The sequence below is a fragment of the Diadema setosum genome, chromosome 3 (assembly GCF_964275005.1).
Source record: "Diadema setosum chromosome 3, eeDiaSeto1, whole genome shotgun sequence".
Taxonomy (NCBI): Eukaryota; Metazoa; Echinodermata; class Echinoidea; order Diadematoida; family Diadematidae; genus Diadema; species Diadema setosum.
Window position 1 is genome coordinate 29,252,276 of NC_092687.1, and position 26,960 is coordinate 29,279,235.

Consider the following 26,960-nt stretch of genomic DNA (forward strand, 5'->3'; position numbering starts at 1 on the left):
CGAAATTTCTTTGGCGCCACTGTAAACTTTGTGTGGAGCATACTTCCGGCTTAGGAGTGAATTTTACAGACATTTCAAACAGGAAAAACTAGTATATTGCGTTTCCTTGACTCCAATATATGATGAGCATCTAAGTTTCCTCTCAACGAAAAAGCCAAAATCAGAAACAACAGTTTCTTAATCCGGTCAGGAACCAAAAACGAACTTTAGATGACAAAATCTTTCGTGAAACGCATGTAAAATTTACGCAAATTCAACTGATAATATCGTCATGATAAGAACCGATATTATAAGCAAATTTGGTATCAAAATAAAGATCAAAGACTGGGAAACTACTTACCGTGACTTGTAACCACGATCAATGCATGTAAAAGTCGCTGCACTGTGAAAACCATAGCCCTGTCAAACTCTCGCAAAATCTCGCACTCACAAGACACCTTCGGAACGCAAAGATCGTCAACGAGAGTGCTGAATAAATCTTGCTGGATCGGCTCATTAGCATGCGTGCTGCGGTCTGACTGTATTTGTATAACACATGGTCCACCTTTCGGTGCTAATGCTGCAAAAGAAAAGATAAAAAATGTATTCATAACAAACAACAAGCAAACACAGGCCAAATGAAGAACACAGGTTGTTGTTTTTTTTTCCTGAACATTTTGGATTACAGTTATATAACCCTCAGTGTGGGATGAACAGATACATTTTCTGTTTGGATTTGAATGATTTGAATACATTATAAATAATGTGTGTGTGTTTGTATTTTTTTTAACAGTTGCAAGATCTGAAGTTGACCGTAAAGAGCTTGGATGACGATCCTCAATATGAATCCTCGATGGCACAGTTTGCCAAATGGGTGTGTGACATGCCAAGTCTGTCGACATTCAGTCTGAGGTGCCCCTACTTACCCGACATCTTTCTCACAGCAGCCGTCAACTCAGCATCATCCTGTCAGGTGTGTCTTTTCGGACTATATATGTATGATAGGCATTTGCCCGCGAAAATGAATGTGTGACTGAATAATCATTTACTTCGTGTGTGTTCTTTTGTTTGTTTCTGCTGATTGCCTTTCCTTCATTTGACAAAATATGCTACAATGATTTCGCACCTCGACCTTTGTCTGTGGCAATTAAACGATGTTTATGGGTGAAAACGTTGAACGATGTACAATTGGGCAAATCAGGGGTCAAAATTAAAACATGTGACTCACTGATATAAATATATCTCAGTCAATGTCATTGATGTCAGCTTTCTTGCAAACCCAATTATACTGGGATATCTCCAAGGGTGTTGTTTTTATCCAAGGTTAAATATAACTGTGACATATTGGCGAACGTCTCTGACTATAATAAACATTGTTTTGTTGAAAATTCAAATGAAAGATGAAAAAACATTCAAATGAAGATAATTTAATCTTGTTCATACTTTCGAAGACTGTGTTAATTTGTTCCTAAAATATTGTTTACCTCCTGCGAAGCTTACAAAAGCTAATACACATGGAAGTTAAAGAAAAAAGTGAAGTTTTTGTCATTTAAACAGAGATTTTCATATTCTTATCTTCACTTCCATCTCATTTGAACAAAACATATAGCAGGGGTCTCATTTGTTTAAATGTTAATGTTCAGTAGATACTAATAATGAATCTAGTGCATTTCGTTTGATCAAATCACCATAAAAGCCCTATGCAGATGCTGGAAGTAAGCCATGTTTTGATCAGAGACGTTCTGGTTTCACTCATAGACGTTCCTCAAATATAGGCAATACAAATGATGTCCTTTGATCCATAATTAAGAGTTTTGTGAGCAAACAACATTATTCTTTTATTAAACGCATGTTAATATTTTGTCAATAATTCAGAATAGTAATTTCAACTCGAGTTATTTTTCATACTAATTGATTGTAACTACAAATCTCCAAATTGTAAGAAGAATTTCGATTTCTGCACCGAAAATCAACAACAAGACTGTTCTTGATATATTATTCAGATCTTACAACATTTTTGAATGACAGACAACAAAATTGCATGAAAGACTTGCAATTTTAACTACTTTATCTAATTACTCATTATATCACAGACATTTGCACTTCCATCAGGGACGTTTCGGCTGTAAGTTATCACTAAAATTAAACATCAAGCTCCCAATTTTAAAAGATGCTCGTAACTCGACATTCTACGTTCATTGAGAAATCATTTACCTAGGCCTAAATGTCAAGAATTGTTTTTGTTTATGATGACCACTACTTTGCATTTTACCATCAGGTGTATATGCAGGTGTGCCCACACGCCATCAATTTTGTATATGTTTGCTTTCAAATGTAGTCCAAATCTATAACAAAGGTAAACACGAATTCATTGATACTAATTTAATTTGACCCCTTAGCCTAAAATATGATTATATGAGTATGTCAGGCCAGTTTGGATTTTCATTAGGGACCGTACCTGGGCCACTGTTATGATGTCGTCTCAGAAAGCTGTAATTAACCTTTGCTTATCCTAGAAGCATCACATTTCGCTACGATTTTTTTTTTTTGTATACTATGGCAGATATGAATTGTAAACAATGTAATGCACTTGCCACAACACCAAACTCAAAAGAATATCAACAGTGTGGTATACCAACTGTTTGTTGACCAAAAGTGAACTGAAAACCTCTTTCAAGAGGGGGACAATGATAACATCACGATATCACATTTTATCTGTGTCATCGTTAGGGGATTATTAATCCTTCTTCCTTCAACGCAAAGGCGATGCATAGTGTTTTAGAGGAAACTAGGTAAGGGACATTCTTAATAGACGTTTTCTTGTTTCATCACAGACGTTATTATTTTTCCTTTTCTCATGTATTTGGCTTACAAACCTCAAAAACATCACTAGAATATCTCACCTTACTTTCAAAGGAAAAAGCCTTCATTACAGGGGAAATTCAGCCCAAATGTATAAAGTTATTTGTTGATAAGAAAGAAAATCTTACGGGCTCAACAGAAATGAGGAAGTTATGACATTTTGAAGTTTCGCTAGTTTTTCAGTAAACAGTTTTTGAATGGTCATTATGAATCTGCAAATGGCAAAATGAGCATGTTATCCCGTCACAACTTGCCATAACATTTGTACATAACATTTCAAAAATGTTCAGTTTTTCATTCAAACATTGATGCCCCAGGCTTAAAACCGGGTATATCTAAACGATCACTATTCCGAAAGTAATTAACCAGGAATAGTATTATGTTTTAGATTTCAATGCCAGAAACATTACATTTTCGGGGTTTTTTTGTACACGATCAATGGAAAATAGTGAGGTTATGACATGGTTAGCTCACTCATTTGCATATTATTCTTATCCACTGTACAGAACCTTATTTGCAGAAATTAGCAAAAGTTCAAAAAGGCAGTTAAGTTAGGGTGCAATTAAGCATAATTAAGGATGCAAGTGTGCCCTGCAGGTGTGCTGCCATTGTTTCAAATTGGGTGCAAATGTGAACCTTTACTTCTTGGCGTGTAAGCTTCAAATTTCATAGGCTAAAAAGCAAACGTAGTGACGTGCATTAAAAACAGAGTCCGCATTATGAAATTGAACTGAATTTCTCCTCCATTTGGTATTCAGTGTCCTCAATCAGTGCATAGTACCGACTGTGTCGCTTGCGATACCTGAAACCGGGGTTGGGAAAGTCATTATTTTGTAAACAGATGGCACCTCCAAGATGTCCGTCCAGTCTTGCCAGTACCACGGCCGTGGTCTGGAACTTGTAGGCTCCATGAACATGACTGAGACTTAAGATCCTTAACAGGAAGAAATTCTAATATTCGGAGTGTCTAAAAATCCATCCGGTCTTCCCATCCTGCTGTAAGAAAAAAAAAATAGAGTGAAAATGATATTGAAATTAACTTGCCATGCACTGGAAGAGCAATGAACGCACAAAATGAACGTCTCTGATCAAAATTATAAAATCAACATTGTTTTTAGATTGCGCTAATTACCTAGAACCATGGGCGTAAATCCCGGGGGGGATGGGGGGGATATATCCCCCCCCCCCCCTGAAATGGAGGAGGGGGGGATGGCCTGTACAATCATCCCCCCCCCCCTGAATTTTGAAAAAAAAAATGGAGGAAGCAGAAATGTGATTGTATCAATTTTGGCATATTGCATGACGTTTGTACGCCGGCCTTCAGACAGGTAACAGAGCTGAACAGTATTCTATCTTGTAGGAAAATGTATACATAATTTTCTCAAGCGCTCGCTCGCTTCGCTCGCTCGCGAAGAAAGTAACATCGACATACACTGTAAGGTATGGCTCAGACGTTGACAACGTCAAATAGTATAGGCCTATATGTAAACATGCTATGACGCGAGTAACTGGGGACCATCTGCAAGATAGGTACGAAAAAACAAACAAACAAACAAACAATAACAAAAACTATATTGCCATAATTGAACCCCCTCCATTTCCTGAATCATTCCTGAGAAACGACAGTGACTGGTGACTCAGTCAGTATACATCTATGAGCATACCCAGGGAAGATCAGGGGCGTCGAATCTATCTCGGTGGGGGGGGGGGGGGGGCAAGGGGCATTTGCCCCGCCCATACGGAAGTGTTTAGGCAGACAAATCATTTATCCCCCAAGCAATTCCCGAGATGAGGACAAATCTCGAACTTTCTTAATGGAAAATTGTCCAAATATCGCCAGAACTACGCACCAGATCGTTGTATTGCAATCATAAACATGCAAAAGCTCCGCTATACAGGATCCCTTTCGATAGACTTTGTACACTTTTGAGATTGACGTATATTTCCCTAATTTATCAAAGAGTGTGCAGCAGATCTTTCACTTAACAAAAGCACCCTCATATGCAGAGGCGTCGATGGGGGGGGGGGATGGTTCCCCCATAAAAGTGGGACAAGCAAAAGCGAAAAATATAGCTACAAACGGCAGTGTTTGGAGTGTAAAATGTCAAAATTTTAAAGCTCGCTCGCTCCGCTCGCTCGCATTTAATCGCTATGCCATTCTCCTGATGCTGCTGCCAGTGAATGGCAGCAGTTGCGCCCGGTGCGCCCCGGCCCCTTAATTTCCAAAGCGAAAAATATAGCTACAAACGGCAGTTTTTGGACTGTAAAATGTCAAAATTTTGAAGCTCGCTCGCTTCGCTCGCTCGCATTTAATCGTTATGCCATTCTCCTGATGTTACTGTCAGTAATTGCCGACAGTTGCGCCCGGTGTGTCCCCCCCCCCCCCCCTTGATTTCCAAAGCGAAAAATACAGCCACAAACGACAGTATGGGGACTGTAAAATGTCAAAATTTTCAAACTCGCTCGCTTTCTTTTAATCGTTATGCCATTCTCCTGATGTTACATGCTGCCAGTAATTGCCAGCAGTTGTGCCCGGTGCGCGCCCCCCCCCCCCCCCTTAATTTCCAAAGCGAAAAATATAGCTACAAACAACAGTTTTGGGACTGTAAAAAGTCAAAATTTTCAAGCTCACTCGCTTCGCTCGCTCGTATTCAATCGTTATGCCATTCCCCTGATGTTGCTGCCAGTAACTGCCAGTAGTTGCGCCCGGTGCGCCCCCCCCCCCTTAATTTCCAAAGCGAAGAAATACAGCCAAAAGCGGCAGTTTTGGGACTGTAAAATGTCAAAATTTTCAAGCTCGCTCGCTTCACTCGCTCGCATTATGCCATTCTCCTGATGTTGCTGCCAGTAATTGCCAGCAGTTGCACCCGGTGCGCCCCCCTTAATTTCCAAAGCAAAAAAAATACAGCCACAAACGGCAGTTTTTGGACTGTAAAATGCCAAAATTTTCAAGCTCACTCGCTTCGCTCGCTCGCATTTAATCGCTATACCATTCTCCTGATGTTGCTGCCAGTGATTGACAACAGTTGCGCCCGGTGCGGCCCCCCTTGATTTCCAATTAAGCGAAGAAGTATAGCTACAAACGGCAGTTTTTAGCATGTAAAAGCATTATAGGGCCTATGTCAAAATTTTCAAGCTCGCTCGCTCCGCTCGCTCGCATTTAATCGCTATGCCATTCTCCTGATGTTGCTGCCAGTGATTGACAGCAGTTGCGCACGGTGTGCCTCCCCCCCTTAATTTCCAAAGCGAAGAATACACTCTAAGAAAAAAAGGTTCTCAAATGGTTCTCGTCGGCTCCAAAATGGTTCTCATCAGATGGTTCTCGCAAAATGGTTCCGATGAGCACCTATAAATGGTTCCCAATCGAAATGGTTCCGTTCGTCACCATTTGCTAGTATGCGACCCAGTCCCCGAGTGTTATTTGTGGTACTCTTGCAGGTCAAACAATATCTTTAGATCCACTTTCATTTTTCCCCTTGCTGTATATTCGAATGCCAGATGTAAGAATCACCAAAACTGTGGTATTGGTACAAAAATATTGTATGTGTTTCTACTGCTGTGATAATAAAAAGTACAAATTGTTTTTTATCGTAGACTAACGATTTCTCTTGGCTGCGTGCCAACTGACAGCTGCCACCATCCAATTTTAGCGCTCAATCAGATATGCGTACGCGTAAACGTACACATACTAGTACGTGCTGCACTGTAGGACTATAATGTAACCGCCGCGGCACGCGCCGCGGCTACCTGGCTACATGTAGCCCTGTGCTGCATGCCTGCCTGCGCCTAGCCTACCACCACAGCGGCAGGATATATGCGGAGAGTGCCAATGCAATACCATGCATGCAGCAGCAGCAGACGGTATATAGACACTTGCACATACTGTACTGTAGGTCTATGCATCACCAGTATCACACCCAAACGAACGGTACCCGGTAACGTTAGACATTAATTTTGTCAAAGTGGACTGGAAACGTGTCACTGTCAATTCCATTTTCGCCATGGCAGTCATCACAATTTAGGAGAATAGGTAAGATTTTTAGTTTTAATGTGGATTTATCTCATTTTTAGATGACATTCGTTGGTACAAAATCAAGTTAGATTCATCACTCAGTAAATGTCAGTTTTCGTTTTCAGTCAGACTTTAAAACGCTTACAGTAACGCGGTAGCTAGATCCTAATGTTAGATCTAATTTGATCGAAAGACGAAGCTGCTATCTTGTGTAATGTTTACCAGGTACAGTAGATCCAGATCTAACAATAACATGTTAGGCCTAACACTTTACAATTAGAAATTTGGCATAGCAATGGCCCATGGGCTAGCCCGAACAGACGCCGTGCGGGGCCGGAGCATGGCTGTCACGTTTTTACAGCGACTGGGCCGGGCTAAGTTACTTTACTATATAGGTCTAACGGTTAGGCCTGCATGTAACGTTTATGCCCATTAAAAAAAAAAAAAAGAGTCTACTAACTCCGAAACACAGCCCGAACGCAAGGATAACTGTGTACAAGGAGCGCCCCGGGGTAGGTCTATACCGGTAGGGTTGGACCTACTACTAATCGACCGCCTAATGTTTATTTGCTTGATAAGAATATTTAACACTGAAATTCACGTAAAAAACTTGACCTACGTGATTGAGAAAATCCAGCTCTATCAAATGCCGTTGTTCCCTTTTCGATTCGAAGTTTCAGTGCAAAAATATCGCCGACGAACTTGCGTGGCCTCGTTTCAGCTCCCCGCGGTAAATCGCGTTTTTAGGATCGACCGCTGATTTTGCATTGACAATGCACGTAAACCGAGTTGTGTTGAACACCGTGTTGTACGAAGCTTTTTAGAAGCCTTTTAGAAACTTCCATAGACATTACATTGTGCTGTCATTACAATTCGGTGAAAATATTCATTCGAAATTGTGTCCTTGATTAAAACCATTAATGAACAGTGAATTATCGCGTTTTCCCACACCATCCTAATCTACATTCAAAGCCAATCCATTTTTATGTGCTTTGCGCGCAGAGAAGTGCGTATTAAGTGTTCAGTGCGCGAATTATACGCGGTCGGTTTCAATAAGGGTGGTCGATATGTAGTAGGGCTACCATACATGCAATAAGGACATTCGTTCTATAAGTTTAACTGTCAGTGTTAACGTCAGAGCCAATAGAGGTCTGTCTACAGCCCAGTACCCAGGCCTAACTCAGTAACTGTTGTGTTAGGTCAAAATCTCTTCAGCATGTTTTCAGGCTTGTTCTAAGCAAGGAGTCACGTCATGTAATGGCAATGCCGTTTTCTGTTTATCGAATTATAGCAATGACTTTGTTTTATTAACGCGGTGTAGTCCTTTTGTATCTTTCAATTCATATGTCAGGGAAGTGGACACACCAACATGCACAGAAACCATGGAACAAGTAACTCCGGCCGGGACAATGAAGCAGAACGTACGTGTTTGGGTTGCTGGTGCGGTTAGGGAAAAAGGTAGACTCTACATTTATCAGAGAGACAGCCCGTGACAGACCATTGACAACATCGGCCAGAACCGTAGGCTTAACACTAGCCAAGAATGAGCTGGGCGGCCACAAGAATTCATCGATCAGAATAAGAGCCCGGGATAGCCCATTTGCAGCATCAGCCAGAACCCTGGGCTAGTCGAGAATGAGCTGTGTGGCTAAGACGATACATCGATCAGAATGACAGCCCGTGATAGCCCGTTGACAGCATCAAACAGAACCCTCGGCTAGTCAAGAATGAGCTGGGTGACCAAAAGAATAGGCCCTACATCGATCAGAATGACAATTTTAGCCCGATAGCCCGTTGACAGCATCGACCAGAAACCTACGCTAGCCAAGAATGAGCTGAGTCAAAGAAAAAAACACTGATGCTGCAAGAGAAAACCTTTGAGAAATACATGTATGTAGATAGGGTAGGTAAGTCCGTTTGCATTGACTTATAGTGTATTTTATAGCTGCTCTTTCAGAATCTGCTGTCAACCAAATATTCATGTCAGGCGACTCTTTGTTGGTTTGTGTGATGGAGAGTCACATATTATGTTTTGTTATGATCCCAATACAGTATTTGCAACTTACAATGTATCAGTGATAATGTTTCACTATGATTTGCATTTAACAGCTTTGAATCAACTGTATTGGGGGGGGGGGGGGTGGAGGGGTAGACGTAATGAGATCAGACCAGATGCCAATCTGAGAAGTGGAGTCATTCATAGTTGTAAACTTTAAAAGCACAAACGGTCATTATGTGGTCGATTTCTGCACACTTTTAAAGTTTGCACCTAGACTGGTAAAACTTATTGCATTCATACCCACGCAGGAATTACGTATTGTAAAGAACTGAAGATTATGTAATTTATTTCGAAGCACTGATGCACCTCTTGTCACCAGTTTATATTGCTTTTGCAGAAATACAAAATGTATATGTACGTGGTGGCGGTGTTTAAAAGACTGTTGGCAAATTTGGTGAACAAAATGACAAATGCAAACAACATATTAGGGAGCTTTAGATTTTAGACGCGCGGACGTTCAACGAGAAAAAAACACGATCTGAGCGTGCGCAGTAGCGCGGATCAAGTTACTGCGCACGCTCAGATCATGTTTTTTTTTTTCTCTTTGAACGTCCGCGCGTCTAAATCTAAAGCTCCCTATTATTGTTATAGGCAGGTTATAGGACAGCAAATTCAAACCTCAGCTTTAGGCCTGCATTGTGTATAGTTTACTCTAATGAATTTGTTGCTCTGCTTTTAAAAAAAGTGTAAATTTTTATTGATTCCCAATGTTATATATTTTATATCATGGTTGAGGAATTTTGTTCATTCATGCTTGTGAAACTGTGTGGCTGTGGTAAAGTATCCTAGCTCTTTTCCCCTTGGGATTCTTATTATCCTTCACATTATAGAACAATGTGTTCTTTTCTTCTTTTTTTTTTTGTGTGTGTGTTTTCGTAGGACATGCTGTAAATTGTCAGAAGTCATGATTAACCTGAATTGATACTCTTCTTGTATTTGCAGTTGTATAGATATGTCTATGGTGCTTTCAAATTGCAGAACAACAACAACTAAAAAAAAAGGTCACTCGTATACAAACAAAGATAAGTTAATTCAAGTACTCGACGTTATGAATGTGAAGTGAAGTGAAGTGAAGAAGTGTAAAGCTTATGCTATCCCAAGTATCATATCAGCAATATAATGTATATGTTTTCTGTGACAATACCAAAAGTCCTGTTTAATGGAATTGTTTTCCTGCCCTTTGTAGTTGCTTTTAGGACAAATATGCTTTAAAAGAAAAAAAAACAATAACAACACCGAACAAACTAGCAAATATGTGGAAAAAGTTCCTCATACTACTTAAGTAATGTACTTGACTTCTGCCTATCTTAAGACTGACACAATTACTGTATCTCATCCATGCAGGAATTATTTCACAGAGAATTAGAAAATTTTAATGTATTTCAAAAGCCTGATGCACCTCTTGTTAATTTCATATCATCTGTACAGAGATGTGTGATGGTGTTTCAAGAACTGCTCGGTACACAAATGACAAATATTGTGGAAAAAAAATTAGTGAACAAATGAAAATATTTTGTTAAGAATATTTGACAGATTATAACATGACAAATACAAACCTCACCTTTAGATTGTAAAAGTGAAGGTGAATAAATACATTTCTGCGAATTTGTGAAAGAGCAAATTTCTATGGTTTTCAGTTATTGAGTAATGTTTCATGAAAAAATATTGGTGAATGTCATGTACATGTATTCATGCTTGTGAAACTGTGTGTGCATGGGTGTGTTATCCTTGCTCTTGTTTTTTTCCAGTGTCAATGATAATGTATGACATGCTAATGTATTGCTAATATACATGTTTTGAACGTATGTTTGACTGATGAGATGAAATTCAGATGAATTCATGTCATTTCAAATGAGTTTGTGATGCACATTTTCAATGCAGATAGGTAATGTACCTTTAAAAATGGTGCCAGTGAAGCACCTTACCAGCACTGCATGTGAAACACATCAAAACACATCAAAAATACACAGACATCAATTCACATACTACATTCTAAGAAAAAAAGAAAAAGGTTCTTTTGAGCACCATTAAATGGTTCTCAGCACTGTCACAATAGCGACACCTTTTTTTGGAGCCTGTGAGAACCTTTTTTAAATGGTGCCTGTCAGCACCTTTTAACATTGGTGCCCATTAGAACCTTTTCCAATGAAATGGTTCCCATGAGCACCTTTTGAAAAGAGTCAAAAAGGTGCCCATCTTTAGTCAAAAAGGTGCCCATGGGCACCTTTTAAATGGTACTCACGAGCACCATTTCACCGGGAAAAAGGTTCTAATGGGCACCTTTTGCAAAAGGTGCCGACAAGCACCATTTGAAAAAGGTTCTCACGAGCACCTAAAAGGGTGTCGCTATTGTGACAGTGCTGAGAACCATTTAATGGTGCTCAAAAGAACCTTTTTTTCTAAGAGTGTATAGCTACAAACGGCAGTTTTTGGACTGTAAAATGTCAAAATTTTCAATGTAAAAAGATTTCACCGTGGGAGGGAGAAACCCCCCTACCATACCGTCCCCCCCCCCATCTCGCTTGTTTCGCTCCCTCACGATCTCATAACCGCTCCCCCAATCCTGTCTATGCCGGTGATAGGCTCCACTATTTAGTAGGCCTTCGCAGTGATGTCGCACAGGCGGAGCAAGAGCTGAAATACCACGATTTAGTCATTCAATAATATATTGTGAATATTTCATTTTCTATTGGTTTTTTAAAGAAAAAACAAACAAAAATTTCACCAAAAGTGTGCACCAGATCGCTGAATTTTAGGTCTGAAAATGCAAAATCTTCCTCGTGTGGGAGAGGGACACCCCCCCCCCCCATACACACCCTCCCCCCGTTAACCCGGTCGCTCCGCTCTCTCTCACAGATATTTCAAAAACAAAAAATGTCTTCATACTTTTAAGGTCTGATTTTCCGACGCAAGTCATCTGACAAGCAAAAAAAAAAGCAACAACAAGAACAAAAAGTCTTCATATTTTTGCTGCCACTTTCCTCTCACTTTATATTTCATGCAAAAGAGTGGGACATCCGATCCCTGTAAAGTTCTCCCCTCCCCCCCCCCTCCCCCAAGGCTGCGCCGGTCCGGTTATGGGCTTGTAATCGTGATGATGGTGACCATCCCCCCCCCCCACTCCTCAGTACGGATTTACGCCGTTGCCTAGAACAATGTATTTATACGAGGGCCATCTACTGTGGAATAATGATAGATCTACTCCTAATTGTAGTAGTTGAAAATATGTAAAACGTCCCGTATAACGTCTCTTACGTAAACATCTTTGCTTATCAGTACTCAATGGGTTTGATTTTTACAAGATATTGGCAATATATTTGGATTGAGGAACCTATGTGCTACAAACGTAGGCAGCAATTCACCATGATGGGTCATTAATATTGGTTTGAGAACAGATCCTATTTGTTCAGAGAACGTCCCTGACCTGAACCTGTTTTTCTTACATTTCTGCTTCTCTAACAAAAAATATGTAATTTAAAGTGGCTACTACATTATAATTATGAACTATTGACCTATTACTAGTCATAAAACATAGTTTCTGTCCAGGCAATGTGTTTACACTTGCTCAATCAACAGAAAACCTTAAATTTGAAACTCTTCTATATAGTTTCAACATCTTTCAGGAAGCATTTTTCTTAATATTATAACACGCCCGTGTAATCCTTGTTCTACTTGTTCCTATAATACTAACCGCACCCATCCAGAGCTAATTTTACTTTAATGTTCTCATAATTTGTAGAGTGGATGTCTTTATTTTATGAAACAGTAATTATCAGAGACGTTTTTCATTTTGCTCAGAGACGTGCGGTCTTTGATCTTCATGCAGAATCTTACATATTACTGTCTATCCTTCTTTAATTTGTTTCTAATCCAAAGATTAAAATACATAAGTTCACAGATAATACTAATTGGCAAATCTACGGAATAATAATTCATATAAATCGACACAAACACCAAGCAAGTTTTTGTTATTACTCACATTTTCAGGATTTGTGGGCATTTCTGTTGTTGAATTGTGCCGACTCGATTCCAGGATGGCTCGTCAGTGCGTAATATAAGCACGCAAATAAAGTATCATGCAGTGTGTAAGTGTCAGATGAAGGAATATCCCTTCAGAGATTTTCAGTCAGAGACATTCGTTTTGATCAGAGACATTCGCCAATTTGGATTTTCAACCAGAACTCATGTTTCTAGACAGTATGCTGCTGAAGTTGCCAATCATCATAGTCGCCTGGCTCACACTGACGTACTGATCACCAGTTTTTATCTCAAGCATAATCAACTTTCATTGATGACACCATTGACCAATCGAACATCTCTGATGGTTATTCAGTATAATTTTCTTTAATGAGATACCACGCGATTATTTTATACAGCTCACTCACAAATTTTGATGGAATGGTAGTATGAATAAGACGCTAAATAAATATGGCCTTACATGTTTTCACATTCATCCTGAATTTTTTGCGTCAAGGAAAAGATAATTCATTCAGAGACGTTCTTTTTCAGACATGAGTGAATTCAAAAGTTCCTGATAAGATAAATAATACACACGTTCATGGCAGAAGTACTTGATTAAATAGTTGAAGTATGTGGGCTTACTCACAAGGAAAAACAAAACGGTAGAATTGGATTAGAACAAAAATTGCGACGTCTGATCCTGGGATTTTTTTCATAAAATATGCATTTTGGTCAATTTTTTTGGTCCTTGATAGAGAAGGGGATGCTATGAAATCAGTTTGAAAGCAGTCATGTGCCCTGATAGATTGAAAGAACAGTTTAGTTTTATTGATCTTTATAGAGTTAGAAACAAAACAACAAAAAAGTTTTCGAGACTTTACAACCTATATGTGCAATCGAGATGAGTCCTTTGGTGATAACAAAAACTTGAGAGAACGATGTGGTAGAAAATGATATATTACCATGTTTGTTGTCTGATCATGATTGATTTATGTCACATTACACCTTCACGTGAAGAAACAGACATTTGGAGACTTGGACCTTTACACTGGATATTTATTAGGTTACTAGACAATCAAGAATATGTTGAGGCTCTACGCGCTAACTTTCCACTGCAGGTTGATGAATGTGAAGATTGACATTGTGGTTCTGGTTGATTTTACAGAAAGATTTGACCGGCGATAACGGTTTCAGGCAAAAGTTGAGAATTTTGAAAATTCTTTTTTTTTATTGAATCACAATGCCCAGTTTCTAAGCTTTACATTGGTATAAAACACTGTATTCTCCGCCACCATAAGTGGGCATATAAAGCGAAATATAATACACTCCTTAATTTGTTAGACTGACAAAATTACGAGAAAACGGGCTTAAAAGGTTCACCTCTTGCTCAAACACAATAGCGAATTTTCGCAAGCACGACGCGACCGGTAGTTGAGCGTGCCGCGTGCAAAATTTCTTCTGCTCTTGACCATTCCGAGAAATGACCCGACCTGGGGGAAACGAGTACGGTACTCAACCAAATCTTGTCCCCACGCCTCCGTCCTGTTAGTAAACATGAAAGCGAAACTCCTAATGCCCCAGTCACATAGACATCCCTGATCACCCCGGACCACCCCGGGTCTGATCTGGGAGGTGATCGGGAGAGAGATCCGTGTTGACTCCTTGGACATCCTTGGTCATCCGTGTATGTCCGTGTAGTTCCGGAGACATCCAGGAGGCTAACATGACGACTTTTGGAGGTGAAAAATATCCGGCGTCATCCGGGGATTGCCGTGTTGATGGCAGATTAAACCGGGATGGTCCGTGTGGCTGCCGTGTAGCTGCCGTGTAGCTGCTGTGTTGATCCGTGTAGATGCCGTGTTTGTCCGTGTAGACGCTGCGCTCTTCCAGCCTTATCCGTGTAGTTGCCTTGCTGATAGCGTGTGTACAGTCTTACTAACGCTCGTCGACATTTCGTCGAGGTCGAAACCATCCCGGATCTCCCTGGATCTCCCCGGCTTACCTTATAGATCCTTAGGGATCCGTGTTTATATGCGACTCGGGCCTTAGATATGGGGACTGGAGTCCGAGTACTGGGACTGTCACAGCTGATTGCTTCCGCGTACTCTCAGTCTTCCCGTCGCTTAGCGAAAACTCCGTAGTGTCCGACCGCGCTTCGAGGTGAGAATGACCCATCCGAACAATGGTGGCAATCGAAATTAAGCTCCGCCTCTAGCAACCATAGCACCTTCTGATGCCTCACTGAGAGAGTCAAATTTCCCGGCACCTTCCTTGGAACTTGGCGTATTGAGCCGAAATACACCATGCTTTAGACACGTTTCGCTTAGGTGTTTCTTCTTCTTTCTTTCTTTCTTTCTTTTATAAAGATGGCGGATACGCAGTATAATTTTGAGCCTGCTGTCGTACTTGTGTATGGTGCACGCATTACCCGATGGCATCCACACGCCATGTCCGTGTGTACATGTAGCAGGAGCGAGTGACGCATTCATACCAAAGTTTTTACAAATCGTGTTTTCATTGTGGTTTATTTGTTCTTTCATCATTGTGGACCCTCTCGAAGGCAGAATAATTTCTAAAGCTGGCAAGGGTCATGCTTCCTGTTGTTTTCGTTTGTTTTTCAAGCCGTGCATGTGTTGCACTGTGCTGTGATGTTTATCATGATTATAAAAACAAACAACAAACAAATAAACCGGTTTCGCGTGTCACATTCACTATACAACTTGTATAAAAGAATGAGAATGTGTAAAGGAACAATTAGGGTATCAATTAGAAAAAGAGTTGCAGAAAATAAGTGAAAGATATGTTGAGAATCTGAAGGAAAAGGACATAAGTAGAAATTATAGAAGATGACTTGATAAAGTTTATGATTACTTTGCTCATGACGCAATCCTCAGCAAGTACTTCAATTGGATTGAAAAGGTTGAAAAAAATACATATTTCTTAACAGAGAAAAGTCAGGGAGAAAGTACAAGTTTTGATCTTCGTTTGAATAGAAATGATGGACCAATAAGAAAGCAAGCAAGCATTCAAAAATTTATCAGAGATTCATGATTACTTCGTCCTGAAATCGCCATTTCTTTCATGTCATTTTCGTCCTGAAATCGCAGTGCCAAATGAAGAATAAATAAAAAATAATAAGAACTGGGAGGAATTCTTGCTGAGATGATTAAATAATATATACGTGGAGATCCTATGCATCCATTATGTATCAAAATAGAGATTCTGGAGAAAAAAAAAGTCGTGTTCCATAAAACAACCCCAAAAAACAAAAAAGTACTCAGTAAATACGACGGACATTATGCGTTCATTATCAGGATGGTTAATGGCAGAATTTTGGTGGGCCTACTTGGGGCATTAATCAAATAATTCGGGCCTCTCTTTACCATTTTGTTCTTCTTTCTCACAACGCATGTCAAAACTATTTTCTACAACCTTGAGAGATATTATTGCCGTGTGGTAGAACATGCATATGGACACCAAACCCTCGTCAACGTTCCCCGAAGGTCCTCACCTTTACTATGTTTGATTTGATTTGATTTGATTTATTGGTTTCTGTATCATCATTGCACATGCACATTCATGTACAAGCATAAATATAAGTTGTTCACAGAACATTTTGCAATCATTGCCTTTGCACAGCAATGTACAGCAAAATATACAACAAAAATACAACAATAATACAGTGGGGCTACAGCATAAGCGTGGCTTGATTTGCGTGCAGCCCCCGTACATACTTATTACAAAAGTATTATAATAATACATCGGAAGGAGAATAGGAGGGAGGGATGACTTGCATAGAGATAGGATAGTTGAAAGGAGAAAGGGAAAGGAGAGGTCTGTCTGCTTTCACTAAAGGTTTATACAAATTAAGATCACCTGTATCACTGATTAGCAAGGCATAACAAAATATTTTCTCACCGAGGTGCAGGTGAACAGTTGATACAGGTCATGGTCGGTTACATAATTACGTAATAAATATTAAATTCGTCAATAATTCTGCGAAAGAATTTCGTGTATAATACATTAACAATGACAATGGAATTACTGATATCCAGAAACAACATGGTTTTTACAGCTTTCCTAAAAGAGTACATGGACTTTAAACTTCGAAATTCCAGAAGGAAGAGAATTCCAAACATCGGGTCCGGTGTGTCTGATAGATTTCAGAGCCATCACTGTTTTGGGAGTATAATAATGATAATAATAATAATAATTGTTTTGGATATAAGCTCCAAATTTTATTGTCCAAGAATGGAAATTCTTCTTGCCCAATTGATCGTGGGCCCGGCAGCCACTTGTCAGGTTGTCTTGTGGGATAATGTATGTCCTTGTTTAATTGAAATAGTGAGAAAAAAGAAGATGGCAACTGACCATTATCGTGATTATGTAAGCGAAACATAAAGAGTGAGTTTTGCAAAGAATTAATGTCATTCACCTTAAGTGTTTTTAATTCTGCGAATAAAGGGTCTGAATGGTCTCGATAACCTGAGTTGGTGCATATACGTATAGCTTTCTTTTGTAAAAGTAATATACTATCAATGTGGCTTTTTGAAGTTGCCCATACAATGTTGCAATATGAAATATGCGATAATATCAACGAATTGTATAACATAAATAGAATATTCGGAGGGGCATAATACCTTAACTTATGAAGTATACCAACATTGCGAGACACTTTATCAGAGATATATTGCACATGAACGTTCCATTTCATATTTTCACTTATATATATTCCAAGGAATTTGATACTTTCTTTTTGTTCCAATAATATACCATCCACCATAATATTTAAGTGTTGCATTTCATTTTTATGCTTCTTATTATAAAAATAAATAAAATTTGTCTTTTTCAGATTGAGTGATAATTTATTACTCTTAAACCACGTAGATAATTTTGGTAATTCAGTATTGAGAGTTCTTAGGAGCGACTGAAAATCAGAATTGGAACAGAATACATTGGTGTCATCGGTATATATTGCAGTGACTTAGATGAGTTTAAAATATCATTTACATACACTAAAAATAATAGCGGTCCCAATATGGATCCTTGTGGGACTCCACATTGTATAGGTAATACCTCAGAGTTAACAGATTTATAGTACACATATTGCTTTCTATTCGACAAGTAATCTTTAAACCATTCAAGTGGAATGCCACGAACTCCATAGCACTGCAATTTACGTATGAGGATAGTGTGGTCAAGAGTGTCGATTGCCTTGCTTAGGTCCATGAAAACACCGATGACATGTTTTTGTTCAGCTAAGGCAGTCGACACTCTATCGTATAATTGGGCTAGTGCCATATCTGTAGAATGGAATTTCCTGAAACCATACTGGTCTTGGTTAAGTATATCATATTGTGTCAAAAAATCATACAGTCTGTTATAAACAAGCTTTTCTATTACCTTAGAAATACGAGGAAGAATAGAAATAGGACGGTAATTTGATACAAGAGAGAAGTCATCTTTTTTTTTGTATATTGGAACAACTTTTGCAATTTTACATGCATTCGGAAATATACCAGTTGAGAGTGACAAATTACAAATATATACTAAAGGTGTCATTATACTACCACCAATCTGTTTTAAAAAATACGTTCTCATTTCATCATGACCAATTGCATAACTTGATTTTAAGGAGTGAACAATGTCAAAAATCTCACTATAATCTGTTGGTTCAAAAAATAATGAATTATCATTTGAAGCACCTAATTCCTGCGAGAAATCAGTTTGTGTGGGATCTATTTTTGAAGCTTGACTAGGACCTTTATTAACAAAATACTCATTAAAACAACATGCTACATCCCTAGTGTTACAGAGTGTTTGTCCGTCACGCATAAATTGAAATGTTGACACATTCTTTTGCTTACCAATAACATCATTAATAACTTTCCAAGTGGCTGACATATTTCCAGTAGCATTCTGAAAGGCTTCTGTATAAAACATCCTACGAGAAAGCCTTACAATTTGTGTCAATTTATTTCTATATAATTTATATCGATTAACGTTGTCATTATTAGGATACCGTAAACTATATTTACATAACATATTTCTTTTCTTTATTGATCGGAAAATTCTTTTAGTTATCCATGGATTTTTTATTTTTCTATTACTTTTCCTTTCAATTGTGGGGATATGTTTGTTGAAATACGAAAAAACAATATATTCCAGAACGCATCATAAGCAATATTTGGGTCTGCGCAAAGAAATACATCATCCCATGTTTCCGTGATTAAATCGTCGTTGAGTGATAATATATTTTCTGATGTGAATTTGCTCTTCTTCTTACTTTTTGTTTGCTTGACATGGGAATATTGTGTGTCGTCACAGATGAAAAATATAGGTAAATGATTAGATACATCACTGTACAAAAGACCAGATTTCGAATAATCAGTATCAATGTTAGTAAAAATATTATCAATCAATGTTGATGAGTTAACCGTAATTCTCGAGGGCTTATCAATATTGGCATTCTAATCTGGTGATGTTCTAATCTGGTAGGTAAGCGCGTAGGTCCCAAGGGGCACCTTTGAAACTTTCATGTATTGCATTTACCTTTCTGCCCTTTATTTGTATAACATTTAAGGACAACATCAAAGAAAGACCTCTTTGTGTTAATCATGTCTGTTATCATCATCTATGTTTCAACTCCTCGATTTCGTTAACTTTCTCGTTTGCTGTAACAAATTTCGCTGTACTTGTTATTCAACTTGTGTCTGCAGATACAGATTCTGAGGTTTTCTCGGCCCTACATAGCCGGAGCTTCAAATAATCAGTCAACTGTGGGAAGAGACCTAGCCAGACTAGTGTGTACCATGCCACGCCTTTCAGACTTTACGCTGGAAGACTTCCGACTGGCAGATGGATTTTTCTCAACAGCAGTCGACCTAGCTGCATCTTGCCAGGTATTTCACCATTACCGTTGGAGGTATTCAATTGAAACTAGTTATATGTTTGTGTGAGAGGATGAAGGAGTGTCTATCAATTTCTCTTACAATAGTTTGAAAACAGTTCAAAGAATTGGGAAATTTTGATATCAGCATTTTGAGTTATAGTGGTTTTTTTTTTTAAGATTTGGGTCATGGTGCAAGGGTCAAAGGTCAAGTGAAAATACACATTCCCAAATTTTTGCTCTCTAAAGCAATTTAGCCGCCCAAGTACAATCTTGTCAAGAAATGCATAATCAATCAACATATTTGAAGTTTTCCACAAACTTTTGAATAATATATGCCACTCCATTTTTTTTTTCAGTTACGCGAAAAAGTCGTCTCACATCGTCAATATAGGCACTGCAAAACTGCAAAAAGAATACCATAGTGGAGGCATTCCAATCGCATAACGACATACACTTAAGAAAACGCTTGTAAGGCTGCATGAGCTCCTCAACAGATTAGAGAGTAATTTTGGTCTTATGTGAACAGTCTTGAGATGGATTGCATCTTACTTACACGACAATCACCAGATGGTTACTGTTAGTGGAGCATTTTCCCGGTCGTTCCCTCTCAGACATGGTGTCCCAAGAGGTCTGCGGTTGGTCCGCTCCCTTTTCTTCTGTACACCTGTCTTCCCCTGTCTTCGGTAACCAACTATTGTCAAGGTGTACCACATGTTATGTATACTGACGATAGTCACGATACTCAAATTTACATAATCATATACAACCAAATACCCAAGTCGAACCACTCTGTAAACTTAGTAGTTGTGTTGATGATAATGGTCCCGAAATAACTATCTAAAATTAAATTGTGTCAAATCAGAATTCTTATATGTCCATTTCCGTTCAGGCGGGGTAGATCTCTCACACAATTTTCTTTTGAAAATAGTACTAGCCCCATCTCTCAGTCCGTCAGAGATCTCGGAGTTAATGAAGATAAACACTTGAACTTTCAACAACACATCAAGAACTCATGTCGTTCTGCTGCTTGGGGAAATTGTAAAATTTGTAAAATCCGCAAATTACTGGATCAGTTGTCAACTGAACGTCTTATTCACGCATTGTTATTACGATTCCCTTCTTGTTGCCCCCCCCCTCCCAATATCGCATCACTCAAAAAACAAACAAACAAACAAACAAACTCAAAATACAGCTGCGAGGCTTGTGATCCTTACAAAGAGATCTGACCACATCACTCCAGCTCTCCAACCCCTCCACTGGCTCCCCCTACATAAACGTATCACTTTAAAATCATGCTCATTGTTTATAAGATAATAGTCTTGTCTCATCTTATTTCAGAGACTTTATTTCTTTCCGCTCCTCCACTTCAACCCGTTCTCTACGTTCTTCCTACACTCTCCAATTATCACATGGTCCCCGCACCTGTACCCGTAACGGCGATATGTTTTGTATTTTTTTTTGTTGTTGTAATATTTCCATCTCTTTTGGAACAAACTCCCTCTTTATTTTCGAGGTTGTGAAAGTGTTAAACTGATACCTTTAAATTATACCTGAAGAACTCCTAATTGCTGTTGTTGTTTTTGTATGTCCATATTGCTGATTGTAATTTAAAGGGACTGTACGGTAATGGTTGAGGTGATGATATAGGATATAACATTTTTCGTGAGATAATGAGAAACCTCTTATGAAATATAAAAGAGCATGTAATAAAAAAAAAAAAAAGATTCAACGTTTATTTGATGAAAATTGGCCTTGAAATGGTTGAGATATCCAACAAAATGCGATCCATAGAAAGTTGATAGGCCACGCCTGTTATAAAGATCTCTTTGTTTCACCTTGTTTAAGATATCTCAGTCATTTCTTTTCATCAAATAAACTTCGATTCCCCTTAGAATTGTATGCTCTTCAAAATTTCATAGAGTGGGTTCTAAATATCTCCCAAAATGTTACAAGCTGATTCCTCACCTCAACCAGTACTGTGCAGTCCCTTATACCGGGTATCCGAAAAAGAAAGCGGAACGGTGGATTTTCCTGGCGCCTTTTATAAAAATCTCTTTGTTTCACCTTGTTTAAGATATCTCAGTTATTTCTTTTCATCGAATAAACTTCGATTCCTCTTAGAATTGTATGCTCTTCAACATCATATATTTTCATAGAGTGGTTTCTAAATATCTCTCAAAATGTTACAAGCTGAATCCTCACCTCAATCAGTACTGTACAGTCCCTTATACCGGGTGTCCGAAAAAGAAAGCGGAACAGCGGATTTTCCTGGCGCGGGCCAGGAAAAAGCAGTGTGTGAATGTGTCTGTGTGTGTGTGCGCGTGCCCAAATATGTGAAAGCTGTATCTTTTGTTGACATGGATCACCGAGCTTACACAATATTCACCGTATGGATCGCGTGTAGCACCCAAATTATTATTTTATAAGTCGCAAAAATTCGGCGAAATTTGAAAATGACAGCATTTACAGAAATTGAATAAAAAGTACTGAACAAAATCTAATGATTTTTGTATCATTGTCTTCTGCGGAAGATGTTCTTTCTAATGATGTCAAAAAATATATGAGTTTTAGAACGCAAGGTACTGAAAATCGGACGTTCCACTTTTTTGAGACACCCGGTATATTTATCCGGATTAATGCGCTTACATTCAAGCGCTATCTTCTATCGTTAACGATCGCCACGACTCTGTACAGGCATGCTAATCTGGAAACATTGAAGTGCACATTACTTGAATATGAGACCATTCTGAAGCAATAATTTTCGCACAACAACAGATATCCAAGGATTGGAACAATCACCCCCAGCATTCCCACTTATTCCCACTGATCAGTTACTAGCCATCCCCTTTAAGGAGCTAGAGTCTTTGAATTCTCACAGTTTTACCTGATCATGGTAAGAACAGTTAGTAATTAGGTATAAAAGAAGTGACATCCCTTCAATACATTGCTTAAAATTTACTCTGGCATGCATTGTTCTATTTTTCGATAATACTATTGTCCAAGGTGATTTTCATTTCTTGAAAGATTTTTTTTTTTTTTTGTATTTTGTGTGTTAAAAAAGGTTGAGTTTTCACCTTGAGGGAATTATAGAATATATATATATATATATATATATATATATATATATATATGAAGTGTTTGTTTGCAAAGACCGATAAGTCCATATTTGCCAAATGGAGATATTTGAGATTAAAGGTCAAGAAAAACAAAGAAAATAATAAGAAATTTTTTGCTTCTTTTGACCATAACTTCAAAAATGTACCTTGGTATGTAGTGACCAATATATCGTTTAAAAGGTATTATTTTGCACTTTATGACAGAGACCGTACTTCAAAATCTTCAAAAATGGACTTATCGGTTTTTGCGAACAAACTCTTCATATATACCCATTTCCTTGATCTTAATTCAAAATCCGAATTTTCGGGGGCCTCCCCCTTCGTCAGGGATAAAAGCACTTTCCTCCCTGACGGAGAGGGAAGTCCCTCCCCCCCCCCCAAAAAAAAAAAATAAAATCGGATTTTGAATTAAATCAAGGCAACTGACATTTAATGCATTCCTCTATCGTGACATCATCATTTCTAGTACTGCAAATACGCGGAGCAAATGCAATATATACATTATATATATATATATATATATATATATATATATATGGTGACAACTCTGGTCAGTTTTTCCTTTTATGTTTCAAAAAGATATATATATATATATATATATATATATATATATATATAACTATTTTGCGTACGGTATCTAAAAAGGTAATCCAACTTTCGAGGGCTGCCATTTCATAATTTTCAGCTATGGAGAGCACTGTGTTGGTTAGGAAAGACGAATTTTTCCTCTTCCCATTGATACCTAATAATGATAACAAATGCCATGCATGACTGACCACATAAACTTCAAAGACAACAATGACAAATTGCGCTTTTTCCAAGTTCTTGTGTTACTATGATGGCTCAATGCATGTGTCACTGCGTGAATGAGATCTGTCAATGAAAGTGGCCAAACAGGTCAGCCTATACGAATGGTAATTCATGTTTAGGGCTTGCGTTTAGGGTTTCTCCTAACATTAAGGTTCATAACCTTGGACATAAACTGTCCTAAAACTCAAACAATACAAATCCTTAATTTTTAAAATATTAGTTCATCAAAATAATATTTAAAAAAATCAAAGATTTGTATTATTTGAATTTAGGGCAGTTAATGTTCAAACGAATAAATCATTCCCTTCCTTTACTGCTTGACTCCATGTTTATTCAAAATAAAAACTGTGCATTCATACCCCACAAGACAAACCAATGAATTTCATTTACCACTTTTTAGGACGACTTTTTGCGAAGTCTATATTCTCTTTCCGTGGACCTAAATTCTGGAATTCCCTTGACAGCAGCATAAAAGAATCTCTAAGATTCAACACTTTTACTCTAAAATCAAAGAAAACTTTTATTAATTCTTATATCACTGGGGATTGACATTTTTGAAAGCTGCTAATTGATTTCTTTACTGCTTACGTCTTTAACTTGATTGATGTATTTTATAACCGTTATAATACATTATTCATATTATATAGTTCGATTCTCGGTGAGACCAAAGTCTCATGTGCCTTGGCATCGACCCTTGAACTCTTCCTCCTTTTCTCCATCCTCTGTCCTCTTCCTGTCCCTTTCTGGCCTTTGACCTCCTGTTTATTCTTTCCACGCGTATGTAAGAGAGATGCTTTGTTTCTGTCTGTGTGTGCGTTTGTGTACGTATTTGTTTTATGTTCTGCTTCCCGAGGAATATGTCTAATTGTCTCATTTCGTTATAACGACAAACTTTACTACTCACGAGGGGACTGCATTCTACAAACTTGGCTTTTTAGCAGTCCCCTCCATTCCGACTTTTTCTTTGTTATGATTCAGTCACATTTTGCCCATGTATTTCTTCATCTTAGGAATATTTATTGTTTCATTGTAAACAAATGACGTGCAGTTGAATCTCATTGTTCTTTACTTTGTTTATATTCAATTGTCATATTTTATACTTTGGCCATGACATGAAATTTAATAAAATGAAATGAAAATGAAATGAAACATGACCACTTGAGCGATAACTTGGTCACTCCCACAGAAGCCAACCCACAGAATTTATTTTCTCTCTTCATATACAACACATAGCAGGCAGGTACCGACCATGTCTTGAATATGAGGAGAGAAAAATGAATAATGGTATAACCTTTGTGGGAAGTACCAAGTTATCGAAAACATGGCTATGTTGAAGGCTATGAAGCATCAAAGGTTTAAGAAGAAACCGTGAACATGAACTTGCAGTCGTGCAGGCTACCTAAAATGAGTTGGCCACTTTCGTTGACAGATCTCACCCATGCAGTAAGACATGCATTGTTCCTTCACAATAACACGCAAACTTCGAAAACGCGCAATTTGTCAATGTTGTCTTTACAGTTAATGTGCTCAGTCACGCATGATGTTGGTCGAGATAATAAGGTTTCACAACTGACATTGCACTCTCAATACCTGATGATTATGAAATAGTCGCCCTCCAAATTTGGATTACAGTTTTCTCTTTTTTTTTGATACGCACTGTGTGGGTACATAATTATATCTATATTATTATTATTATCATGATATATATATATATATATATATATATATGAGTTTGTTCGCAAAAACCGATAAGTCCATATTTGCCAAATGGAGATATTTGCGATTAAAGGTCAAGAATAAAGAGAATATTAAGAATTTTTTTTTTTGCTTCTTTTGACCATAACTTCAAAAATGTACCTTTACATGTAGTGACCAATATGTCATTCAAAAGGTATCATTTTGTACTTTATGACAGAGACCGTACTTCAAAATCTTCAGAAATGGACTTATCGGTTTTTGCAAACAAACTCTTCATATATATATATATATATATATATATATATAGATGGGTCAGAATTTTGAACGATATACAATTGAGCCAAAACAACGCAACATTTAAAAAGTAGGAGATTCTTCAAATCATTTATCTTACCTGAAAGAGTATAACTCAAGCTTTAATATGAACCCAATTATACTAGGATTTTCCCAGAGGAACAAGTTTCTGTTCACCATGGAAGTTTACCATGTCCAGAGCAGCGAACGTCCGTGAGGAATAGTACTGCACATACATTTGAATACCATTTAACATAGCTTGCAACGATCTGATTCAGTTCAAATTCGAAACGAAATATCTTAAGGGACATGTTTATGTGTTGGCTGAATATTAATTTGTACTCTTAACCTGTACGTAATGGTAGACAACTGATGATTCAACCAAATTCGTCATTTCTGTTGAAATATTACTCTTCCGCTAAACACTTTCTCCAGTTTACCCGCATTTTACAGAAACTCAATATTTCGACCTCTTATTTCACTATCCCATACTTTAATCCTTACTCCCCCCCCCCAAAAAAAAGATACTTTTTAAAGATGTATCTGATCTAGGAAGTCTCTATAACCCAACAAACATAGCATAGTTTTCATCACGGAGGTTCGCATATAGTTCACGGACGTTCGGAACAACCAAGATATTGAACAATGCAACTCTCTTGAGTTGGAAACGTATTCTATTCACAACAAACAACGATTTCATGTCAAGAACAAACTCCTCTGCAAAATACTACATAAATATTACCAATTCTCAATTATAAAAGCTTCTTTATCTTCCCATGCTGAGGAATCAAAGAAAACACTTTTTCCATCTCTCGTAAATGAACGGACAAACGTACGTGTAATCTCAGTGATGTAGTCCATCCTTGAGAACAAATTTGGCCCGTTTCACGGTTAGGCGCCACTTTTCATTTTTTTCAGTTTTCAGTCTACTACACAGAATAAGAGTAGGTTCATGAAATGTTTTGATATGCATATGTTAGACCCCCATGGGGTCTACCTCCCATAGCATAACGAAAATGCAACTCCAAAGCATTTGCACACAGTGAGGCAAGATGTGCCCAAATCGGACCCACTGTGTGTCAACCTGGCAAACATCCCTTTTTTGCAAACTTTGCCATTCTGTATCATATCTAGCTATGAGTTAAGTGAACATATCTATGTTAAGTGTATGAGTAGCCATAATGAATCATGTCAGAGTTAAAAAGTTTGAACTCCTTTTTGTTACATTTTTTCCACCCCAAAATTCTCTTGGTGGATGTGACATTGTCCGTTCACATT

At 38.1% G+C, this 26,960-nt stretch overlaps 1 protein-coding gene across 1 annotated transcript in view; it reads left to right on the forward strand.

Annotated features, from left to right (window-relative positions):
- Positions 1 to 26,960, forward strand: part of LOC140246758 (uncharacterized) — a 146,118-nt gene that overhangs the window by 102,612 nt on the left and 16,546 nt on the right. Inside the window, exon 9 of the mRNA XM_072326094.1 lies at positions 19,592 to 19,774. Within this exon, the coding sequence (XP_072182195.1) occupies positions 19,592 to 19,774 (183 nt within the window). The remainder of the gene's footprint in view (positions 1 to 19,591; positions 19,775 to 26,960) is intronic.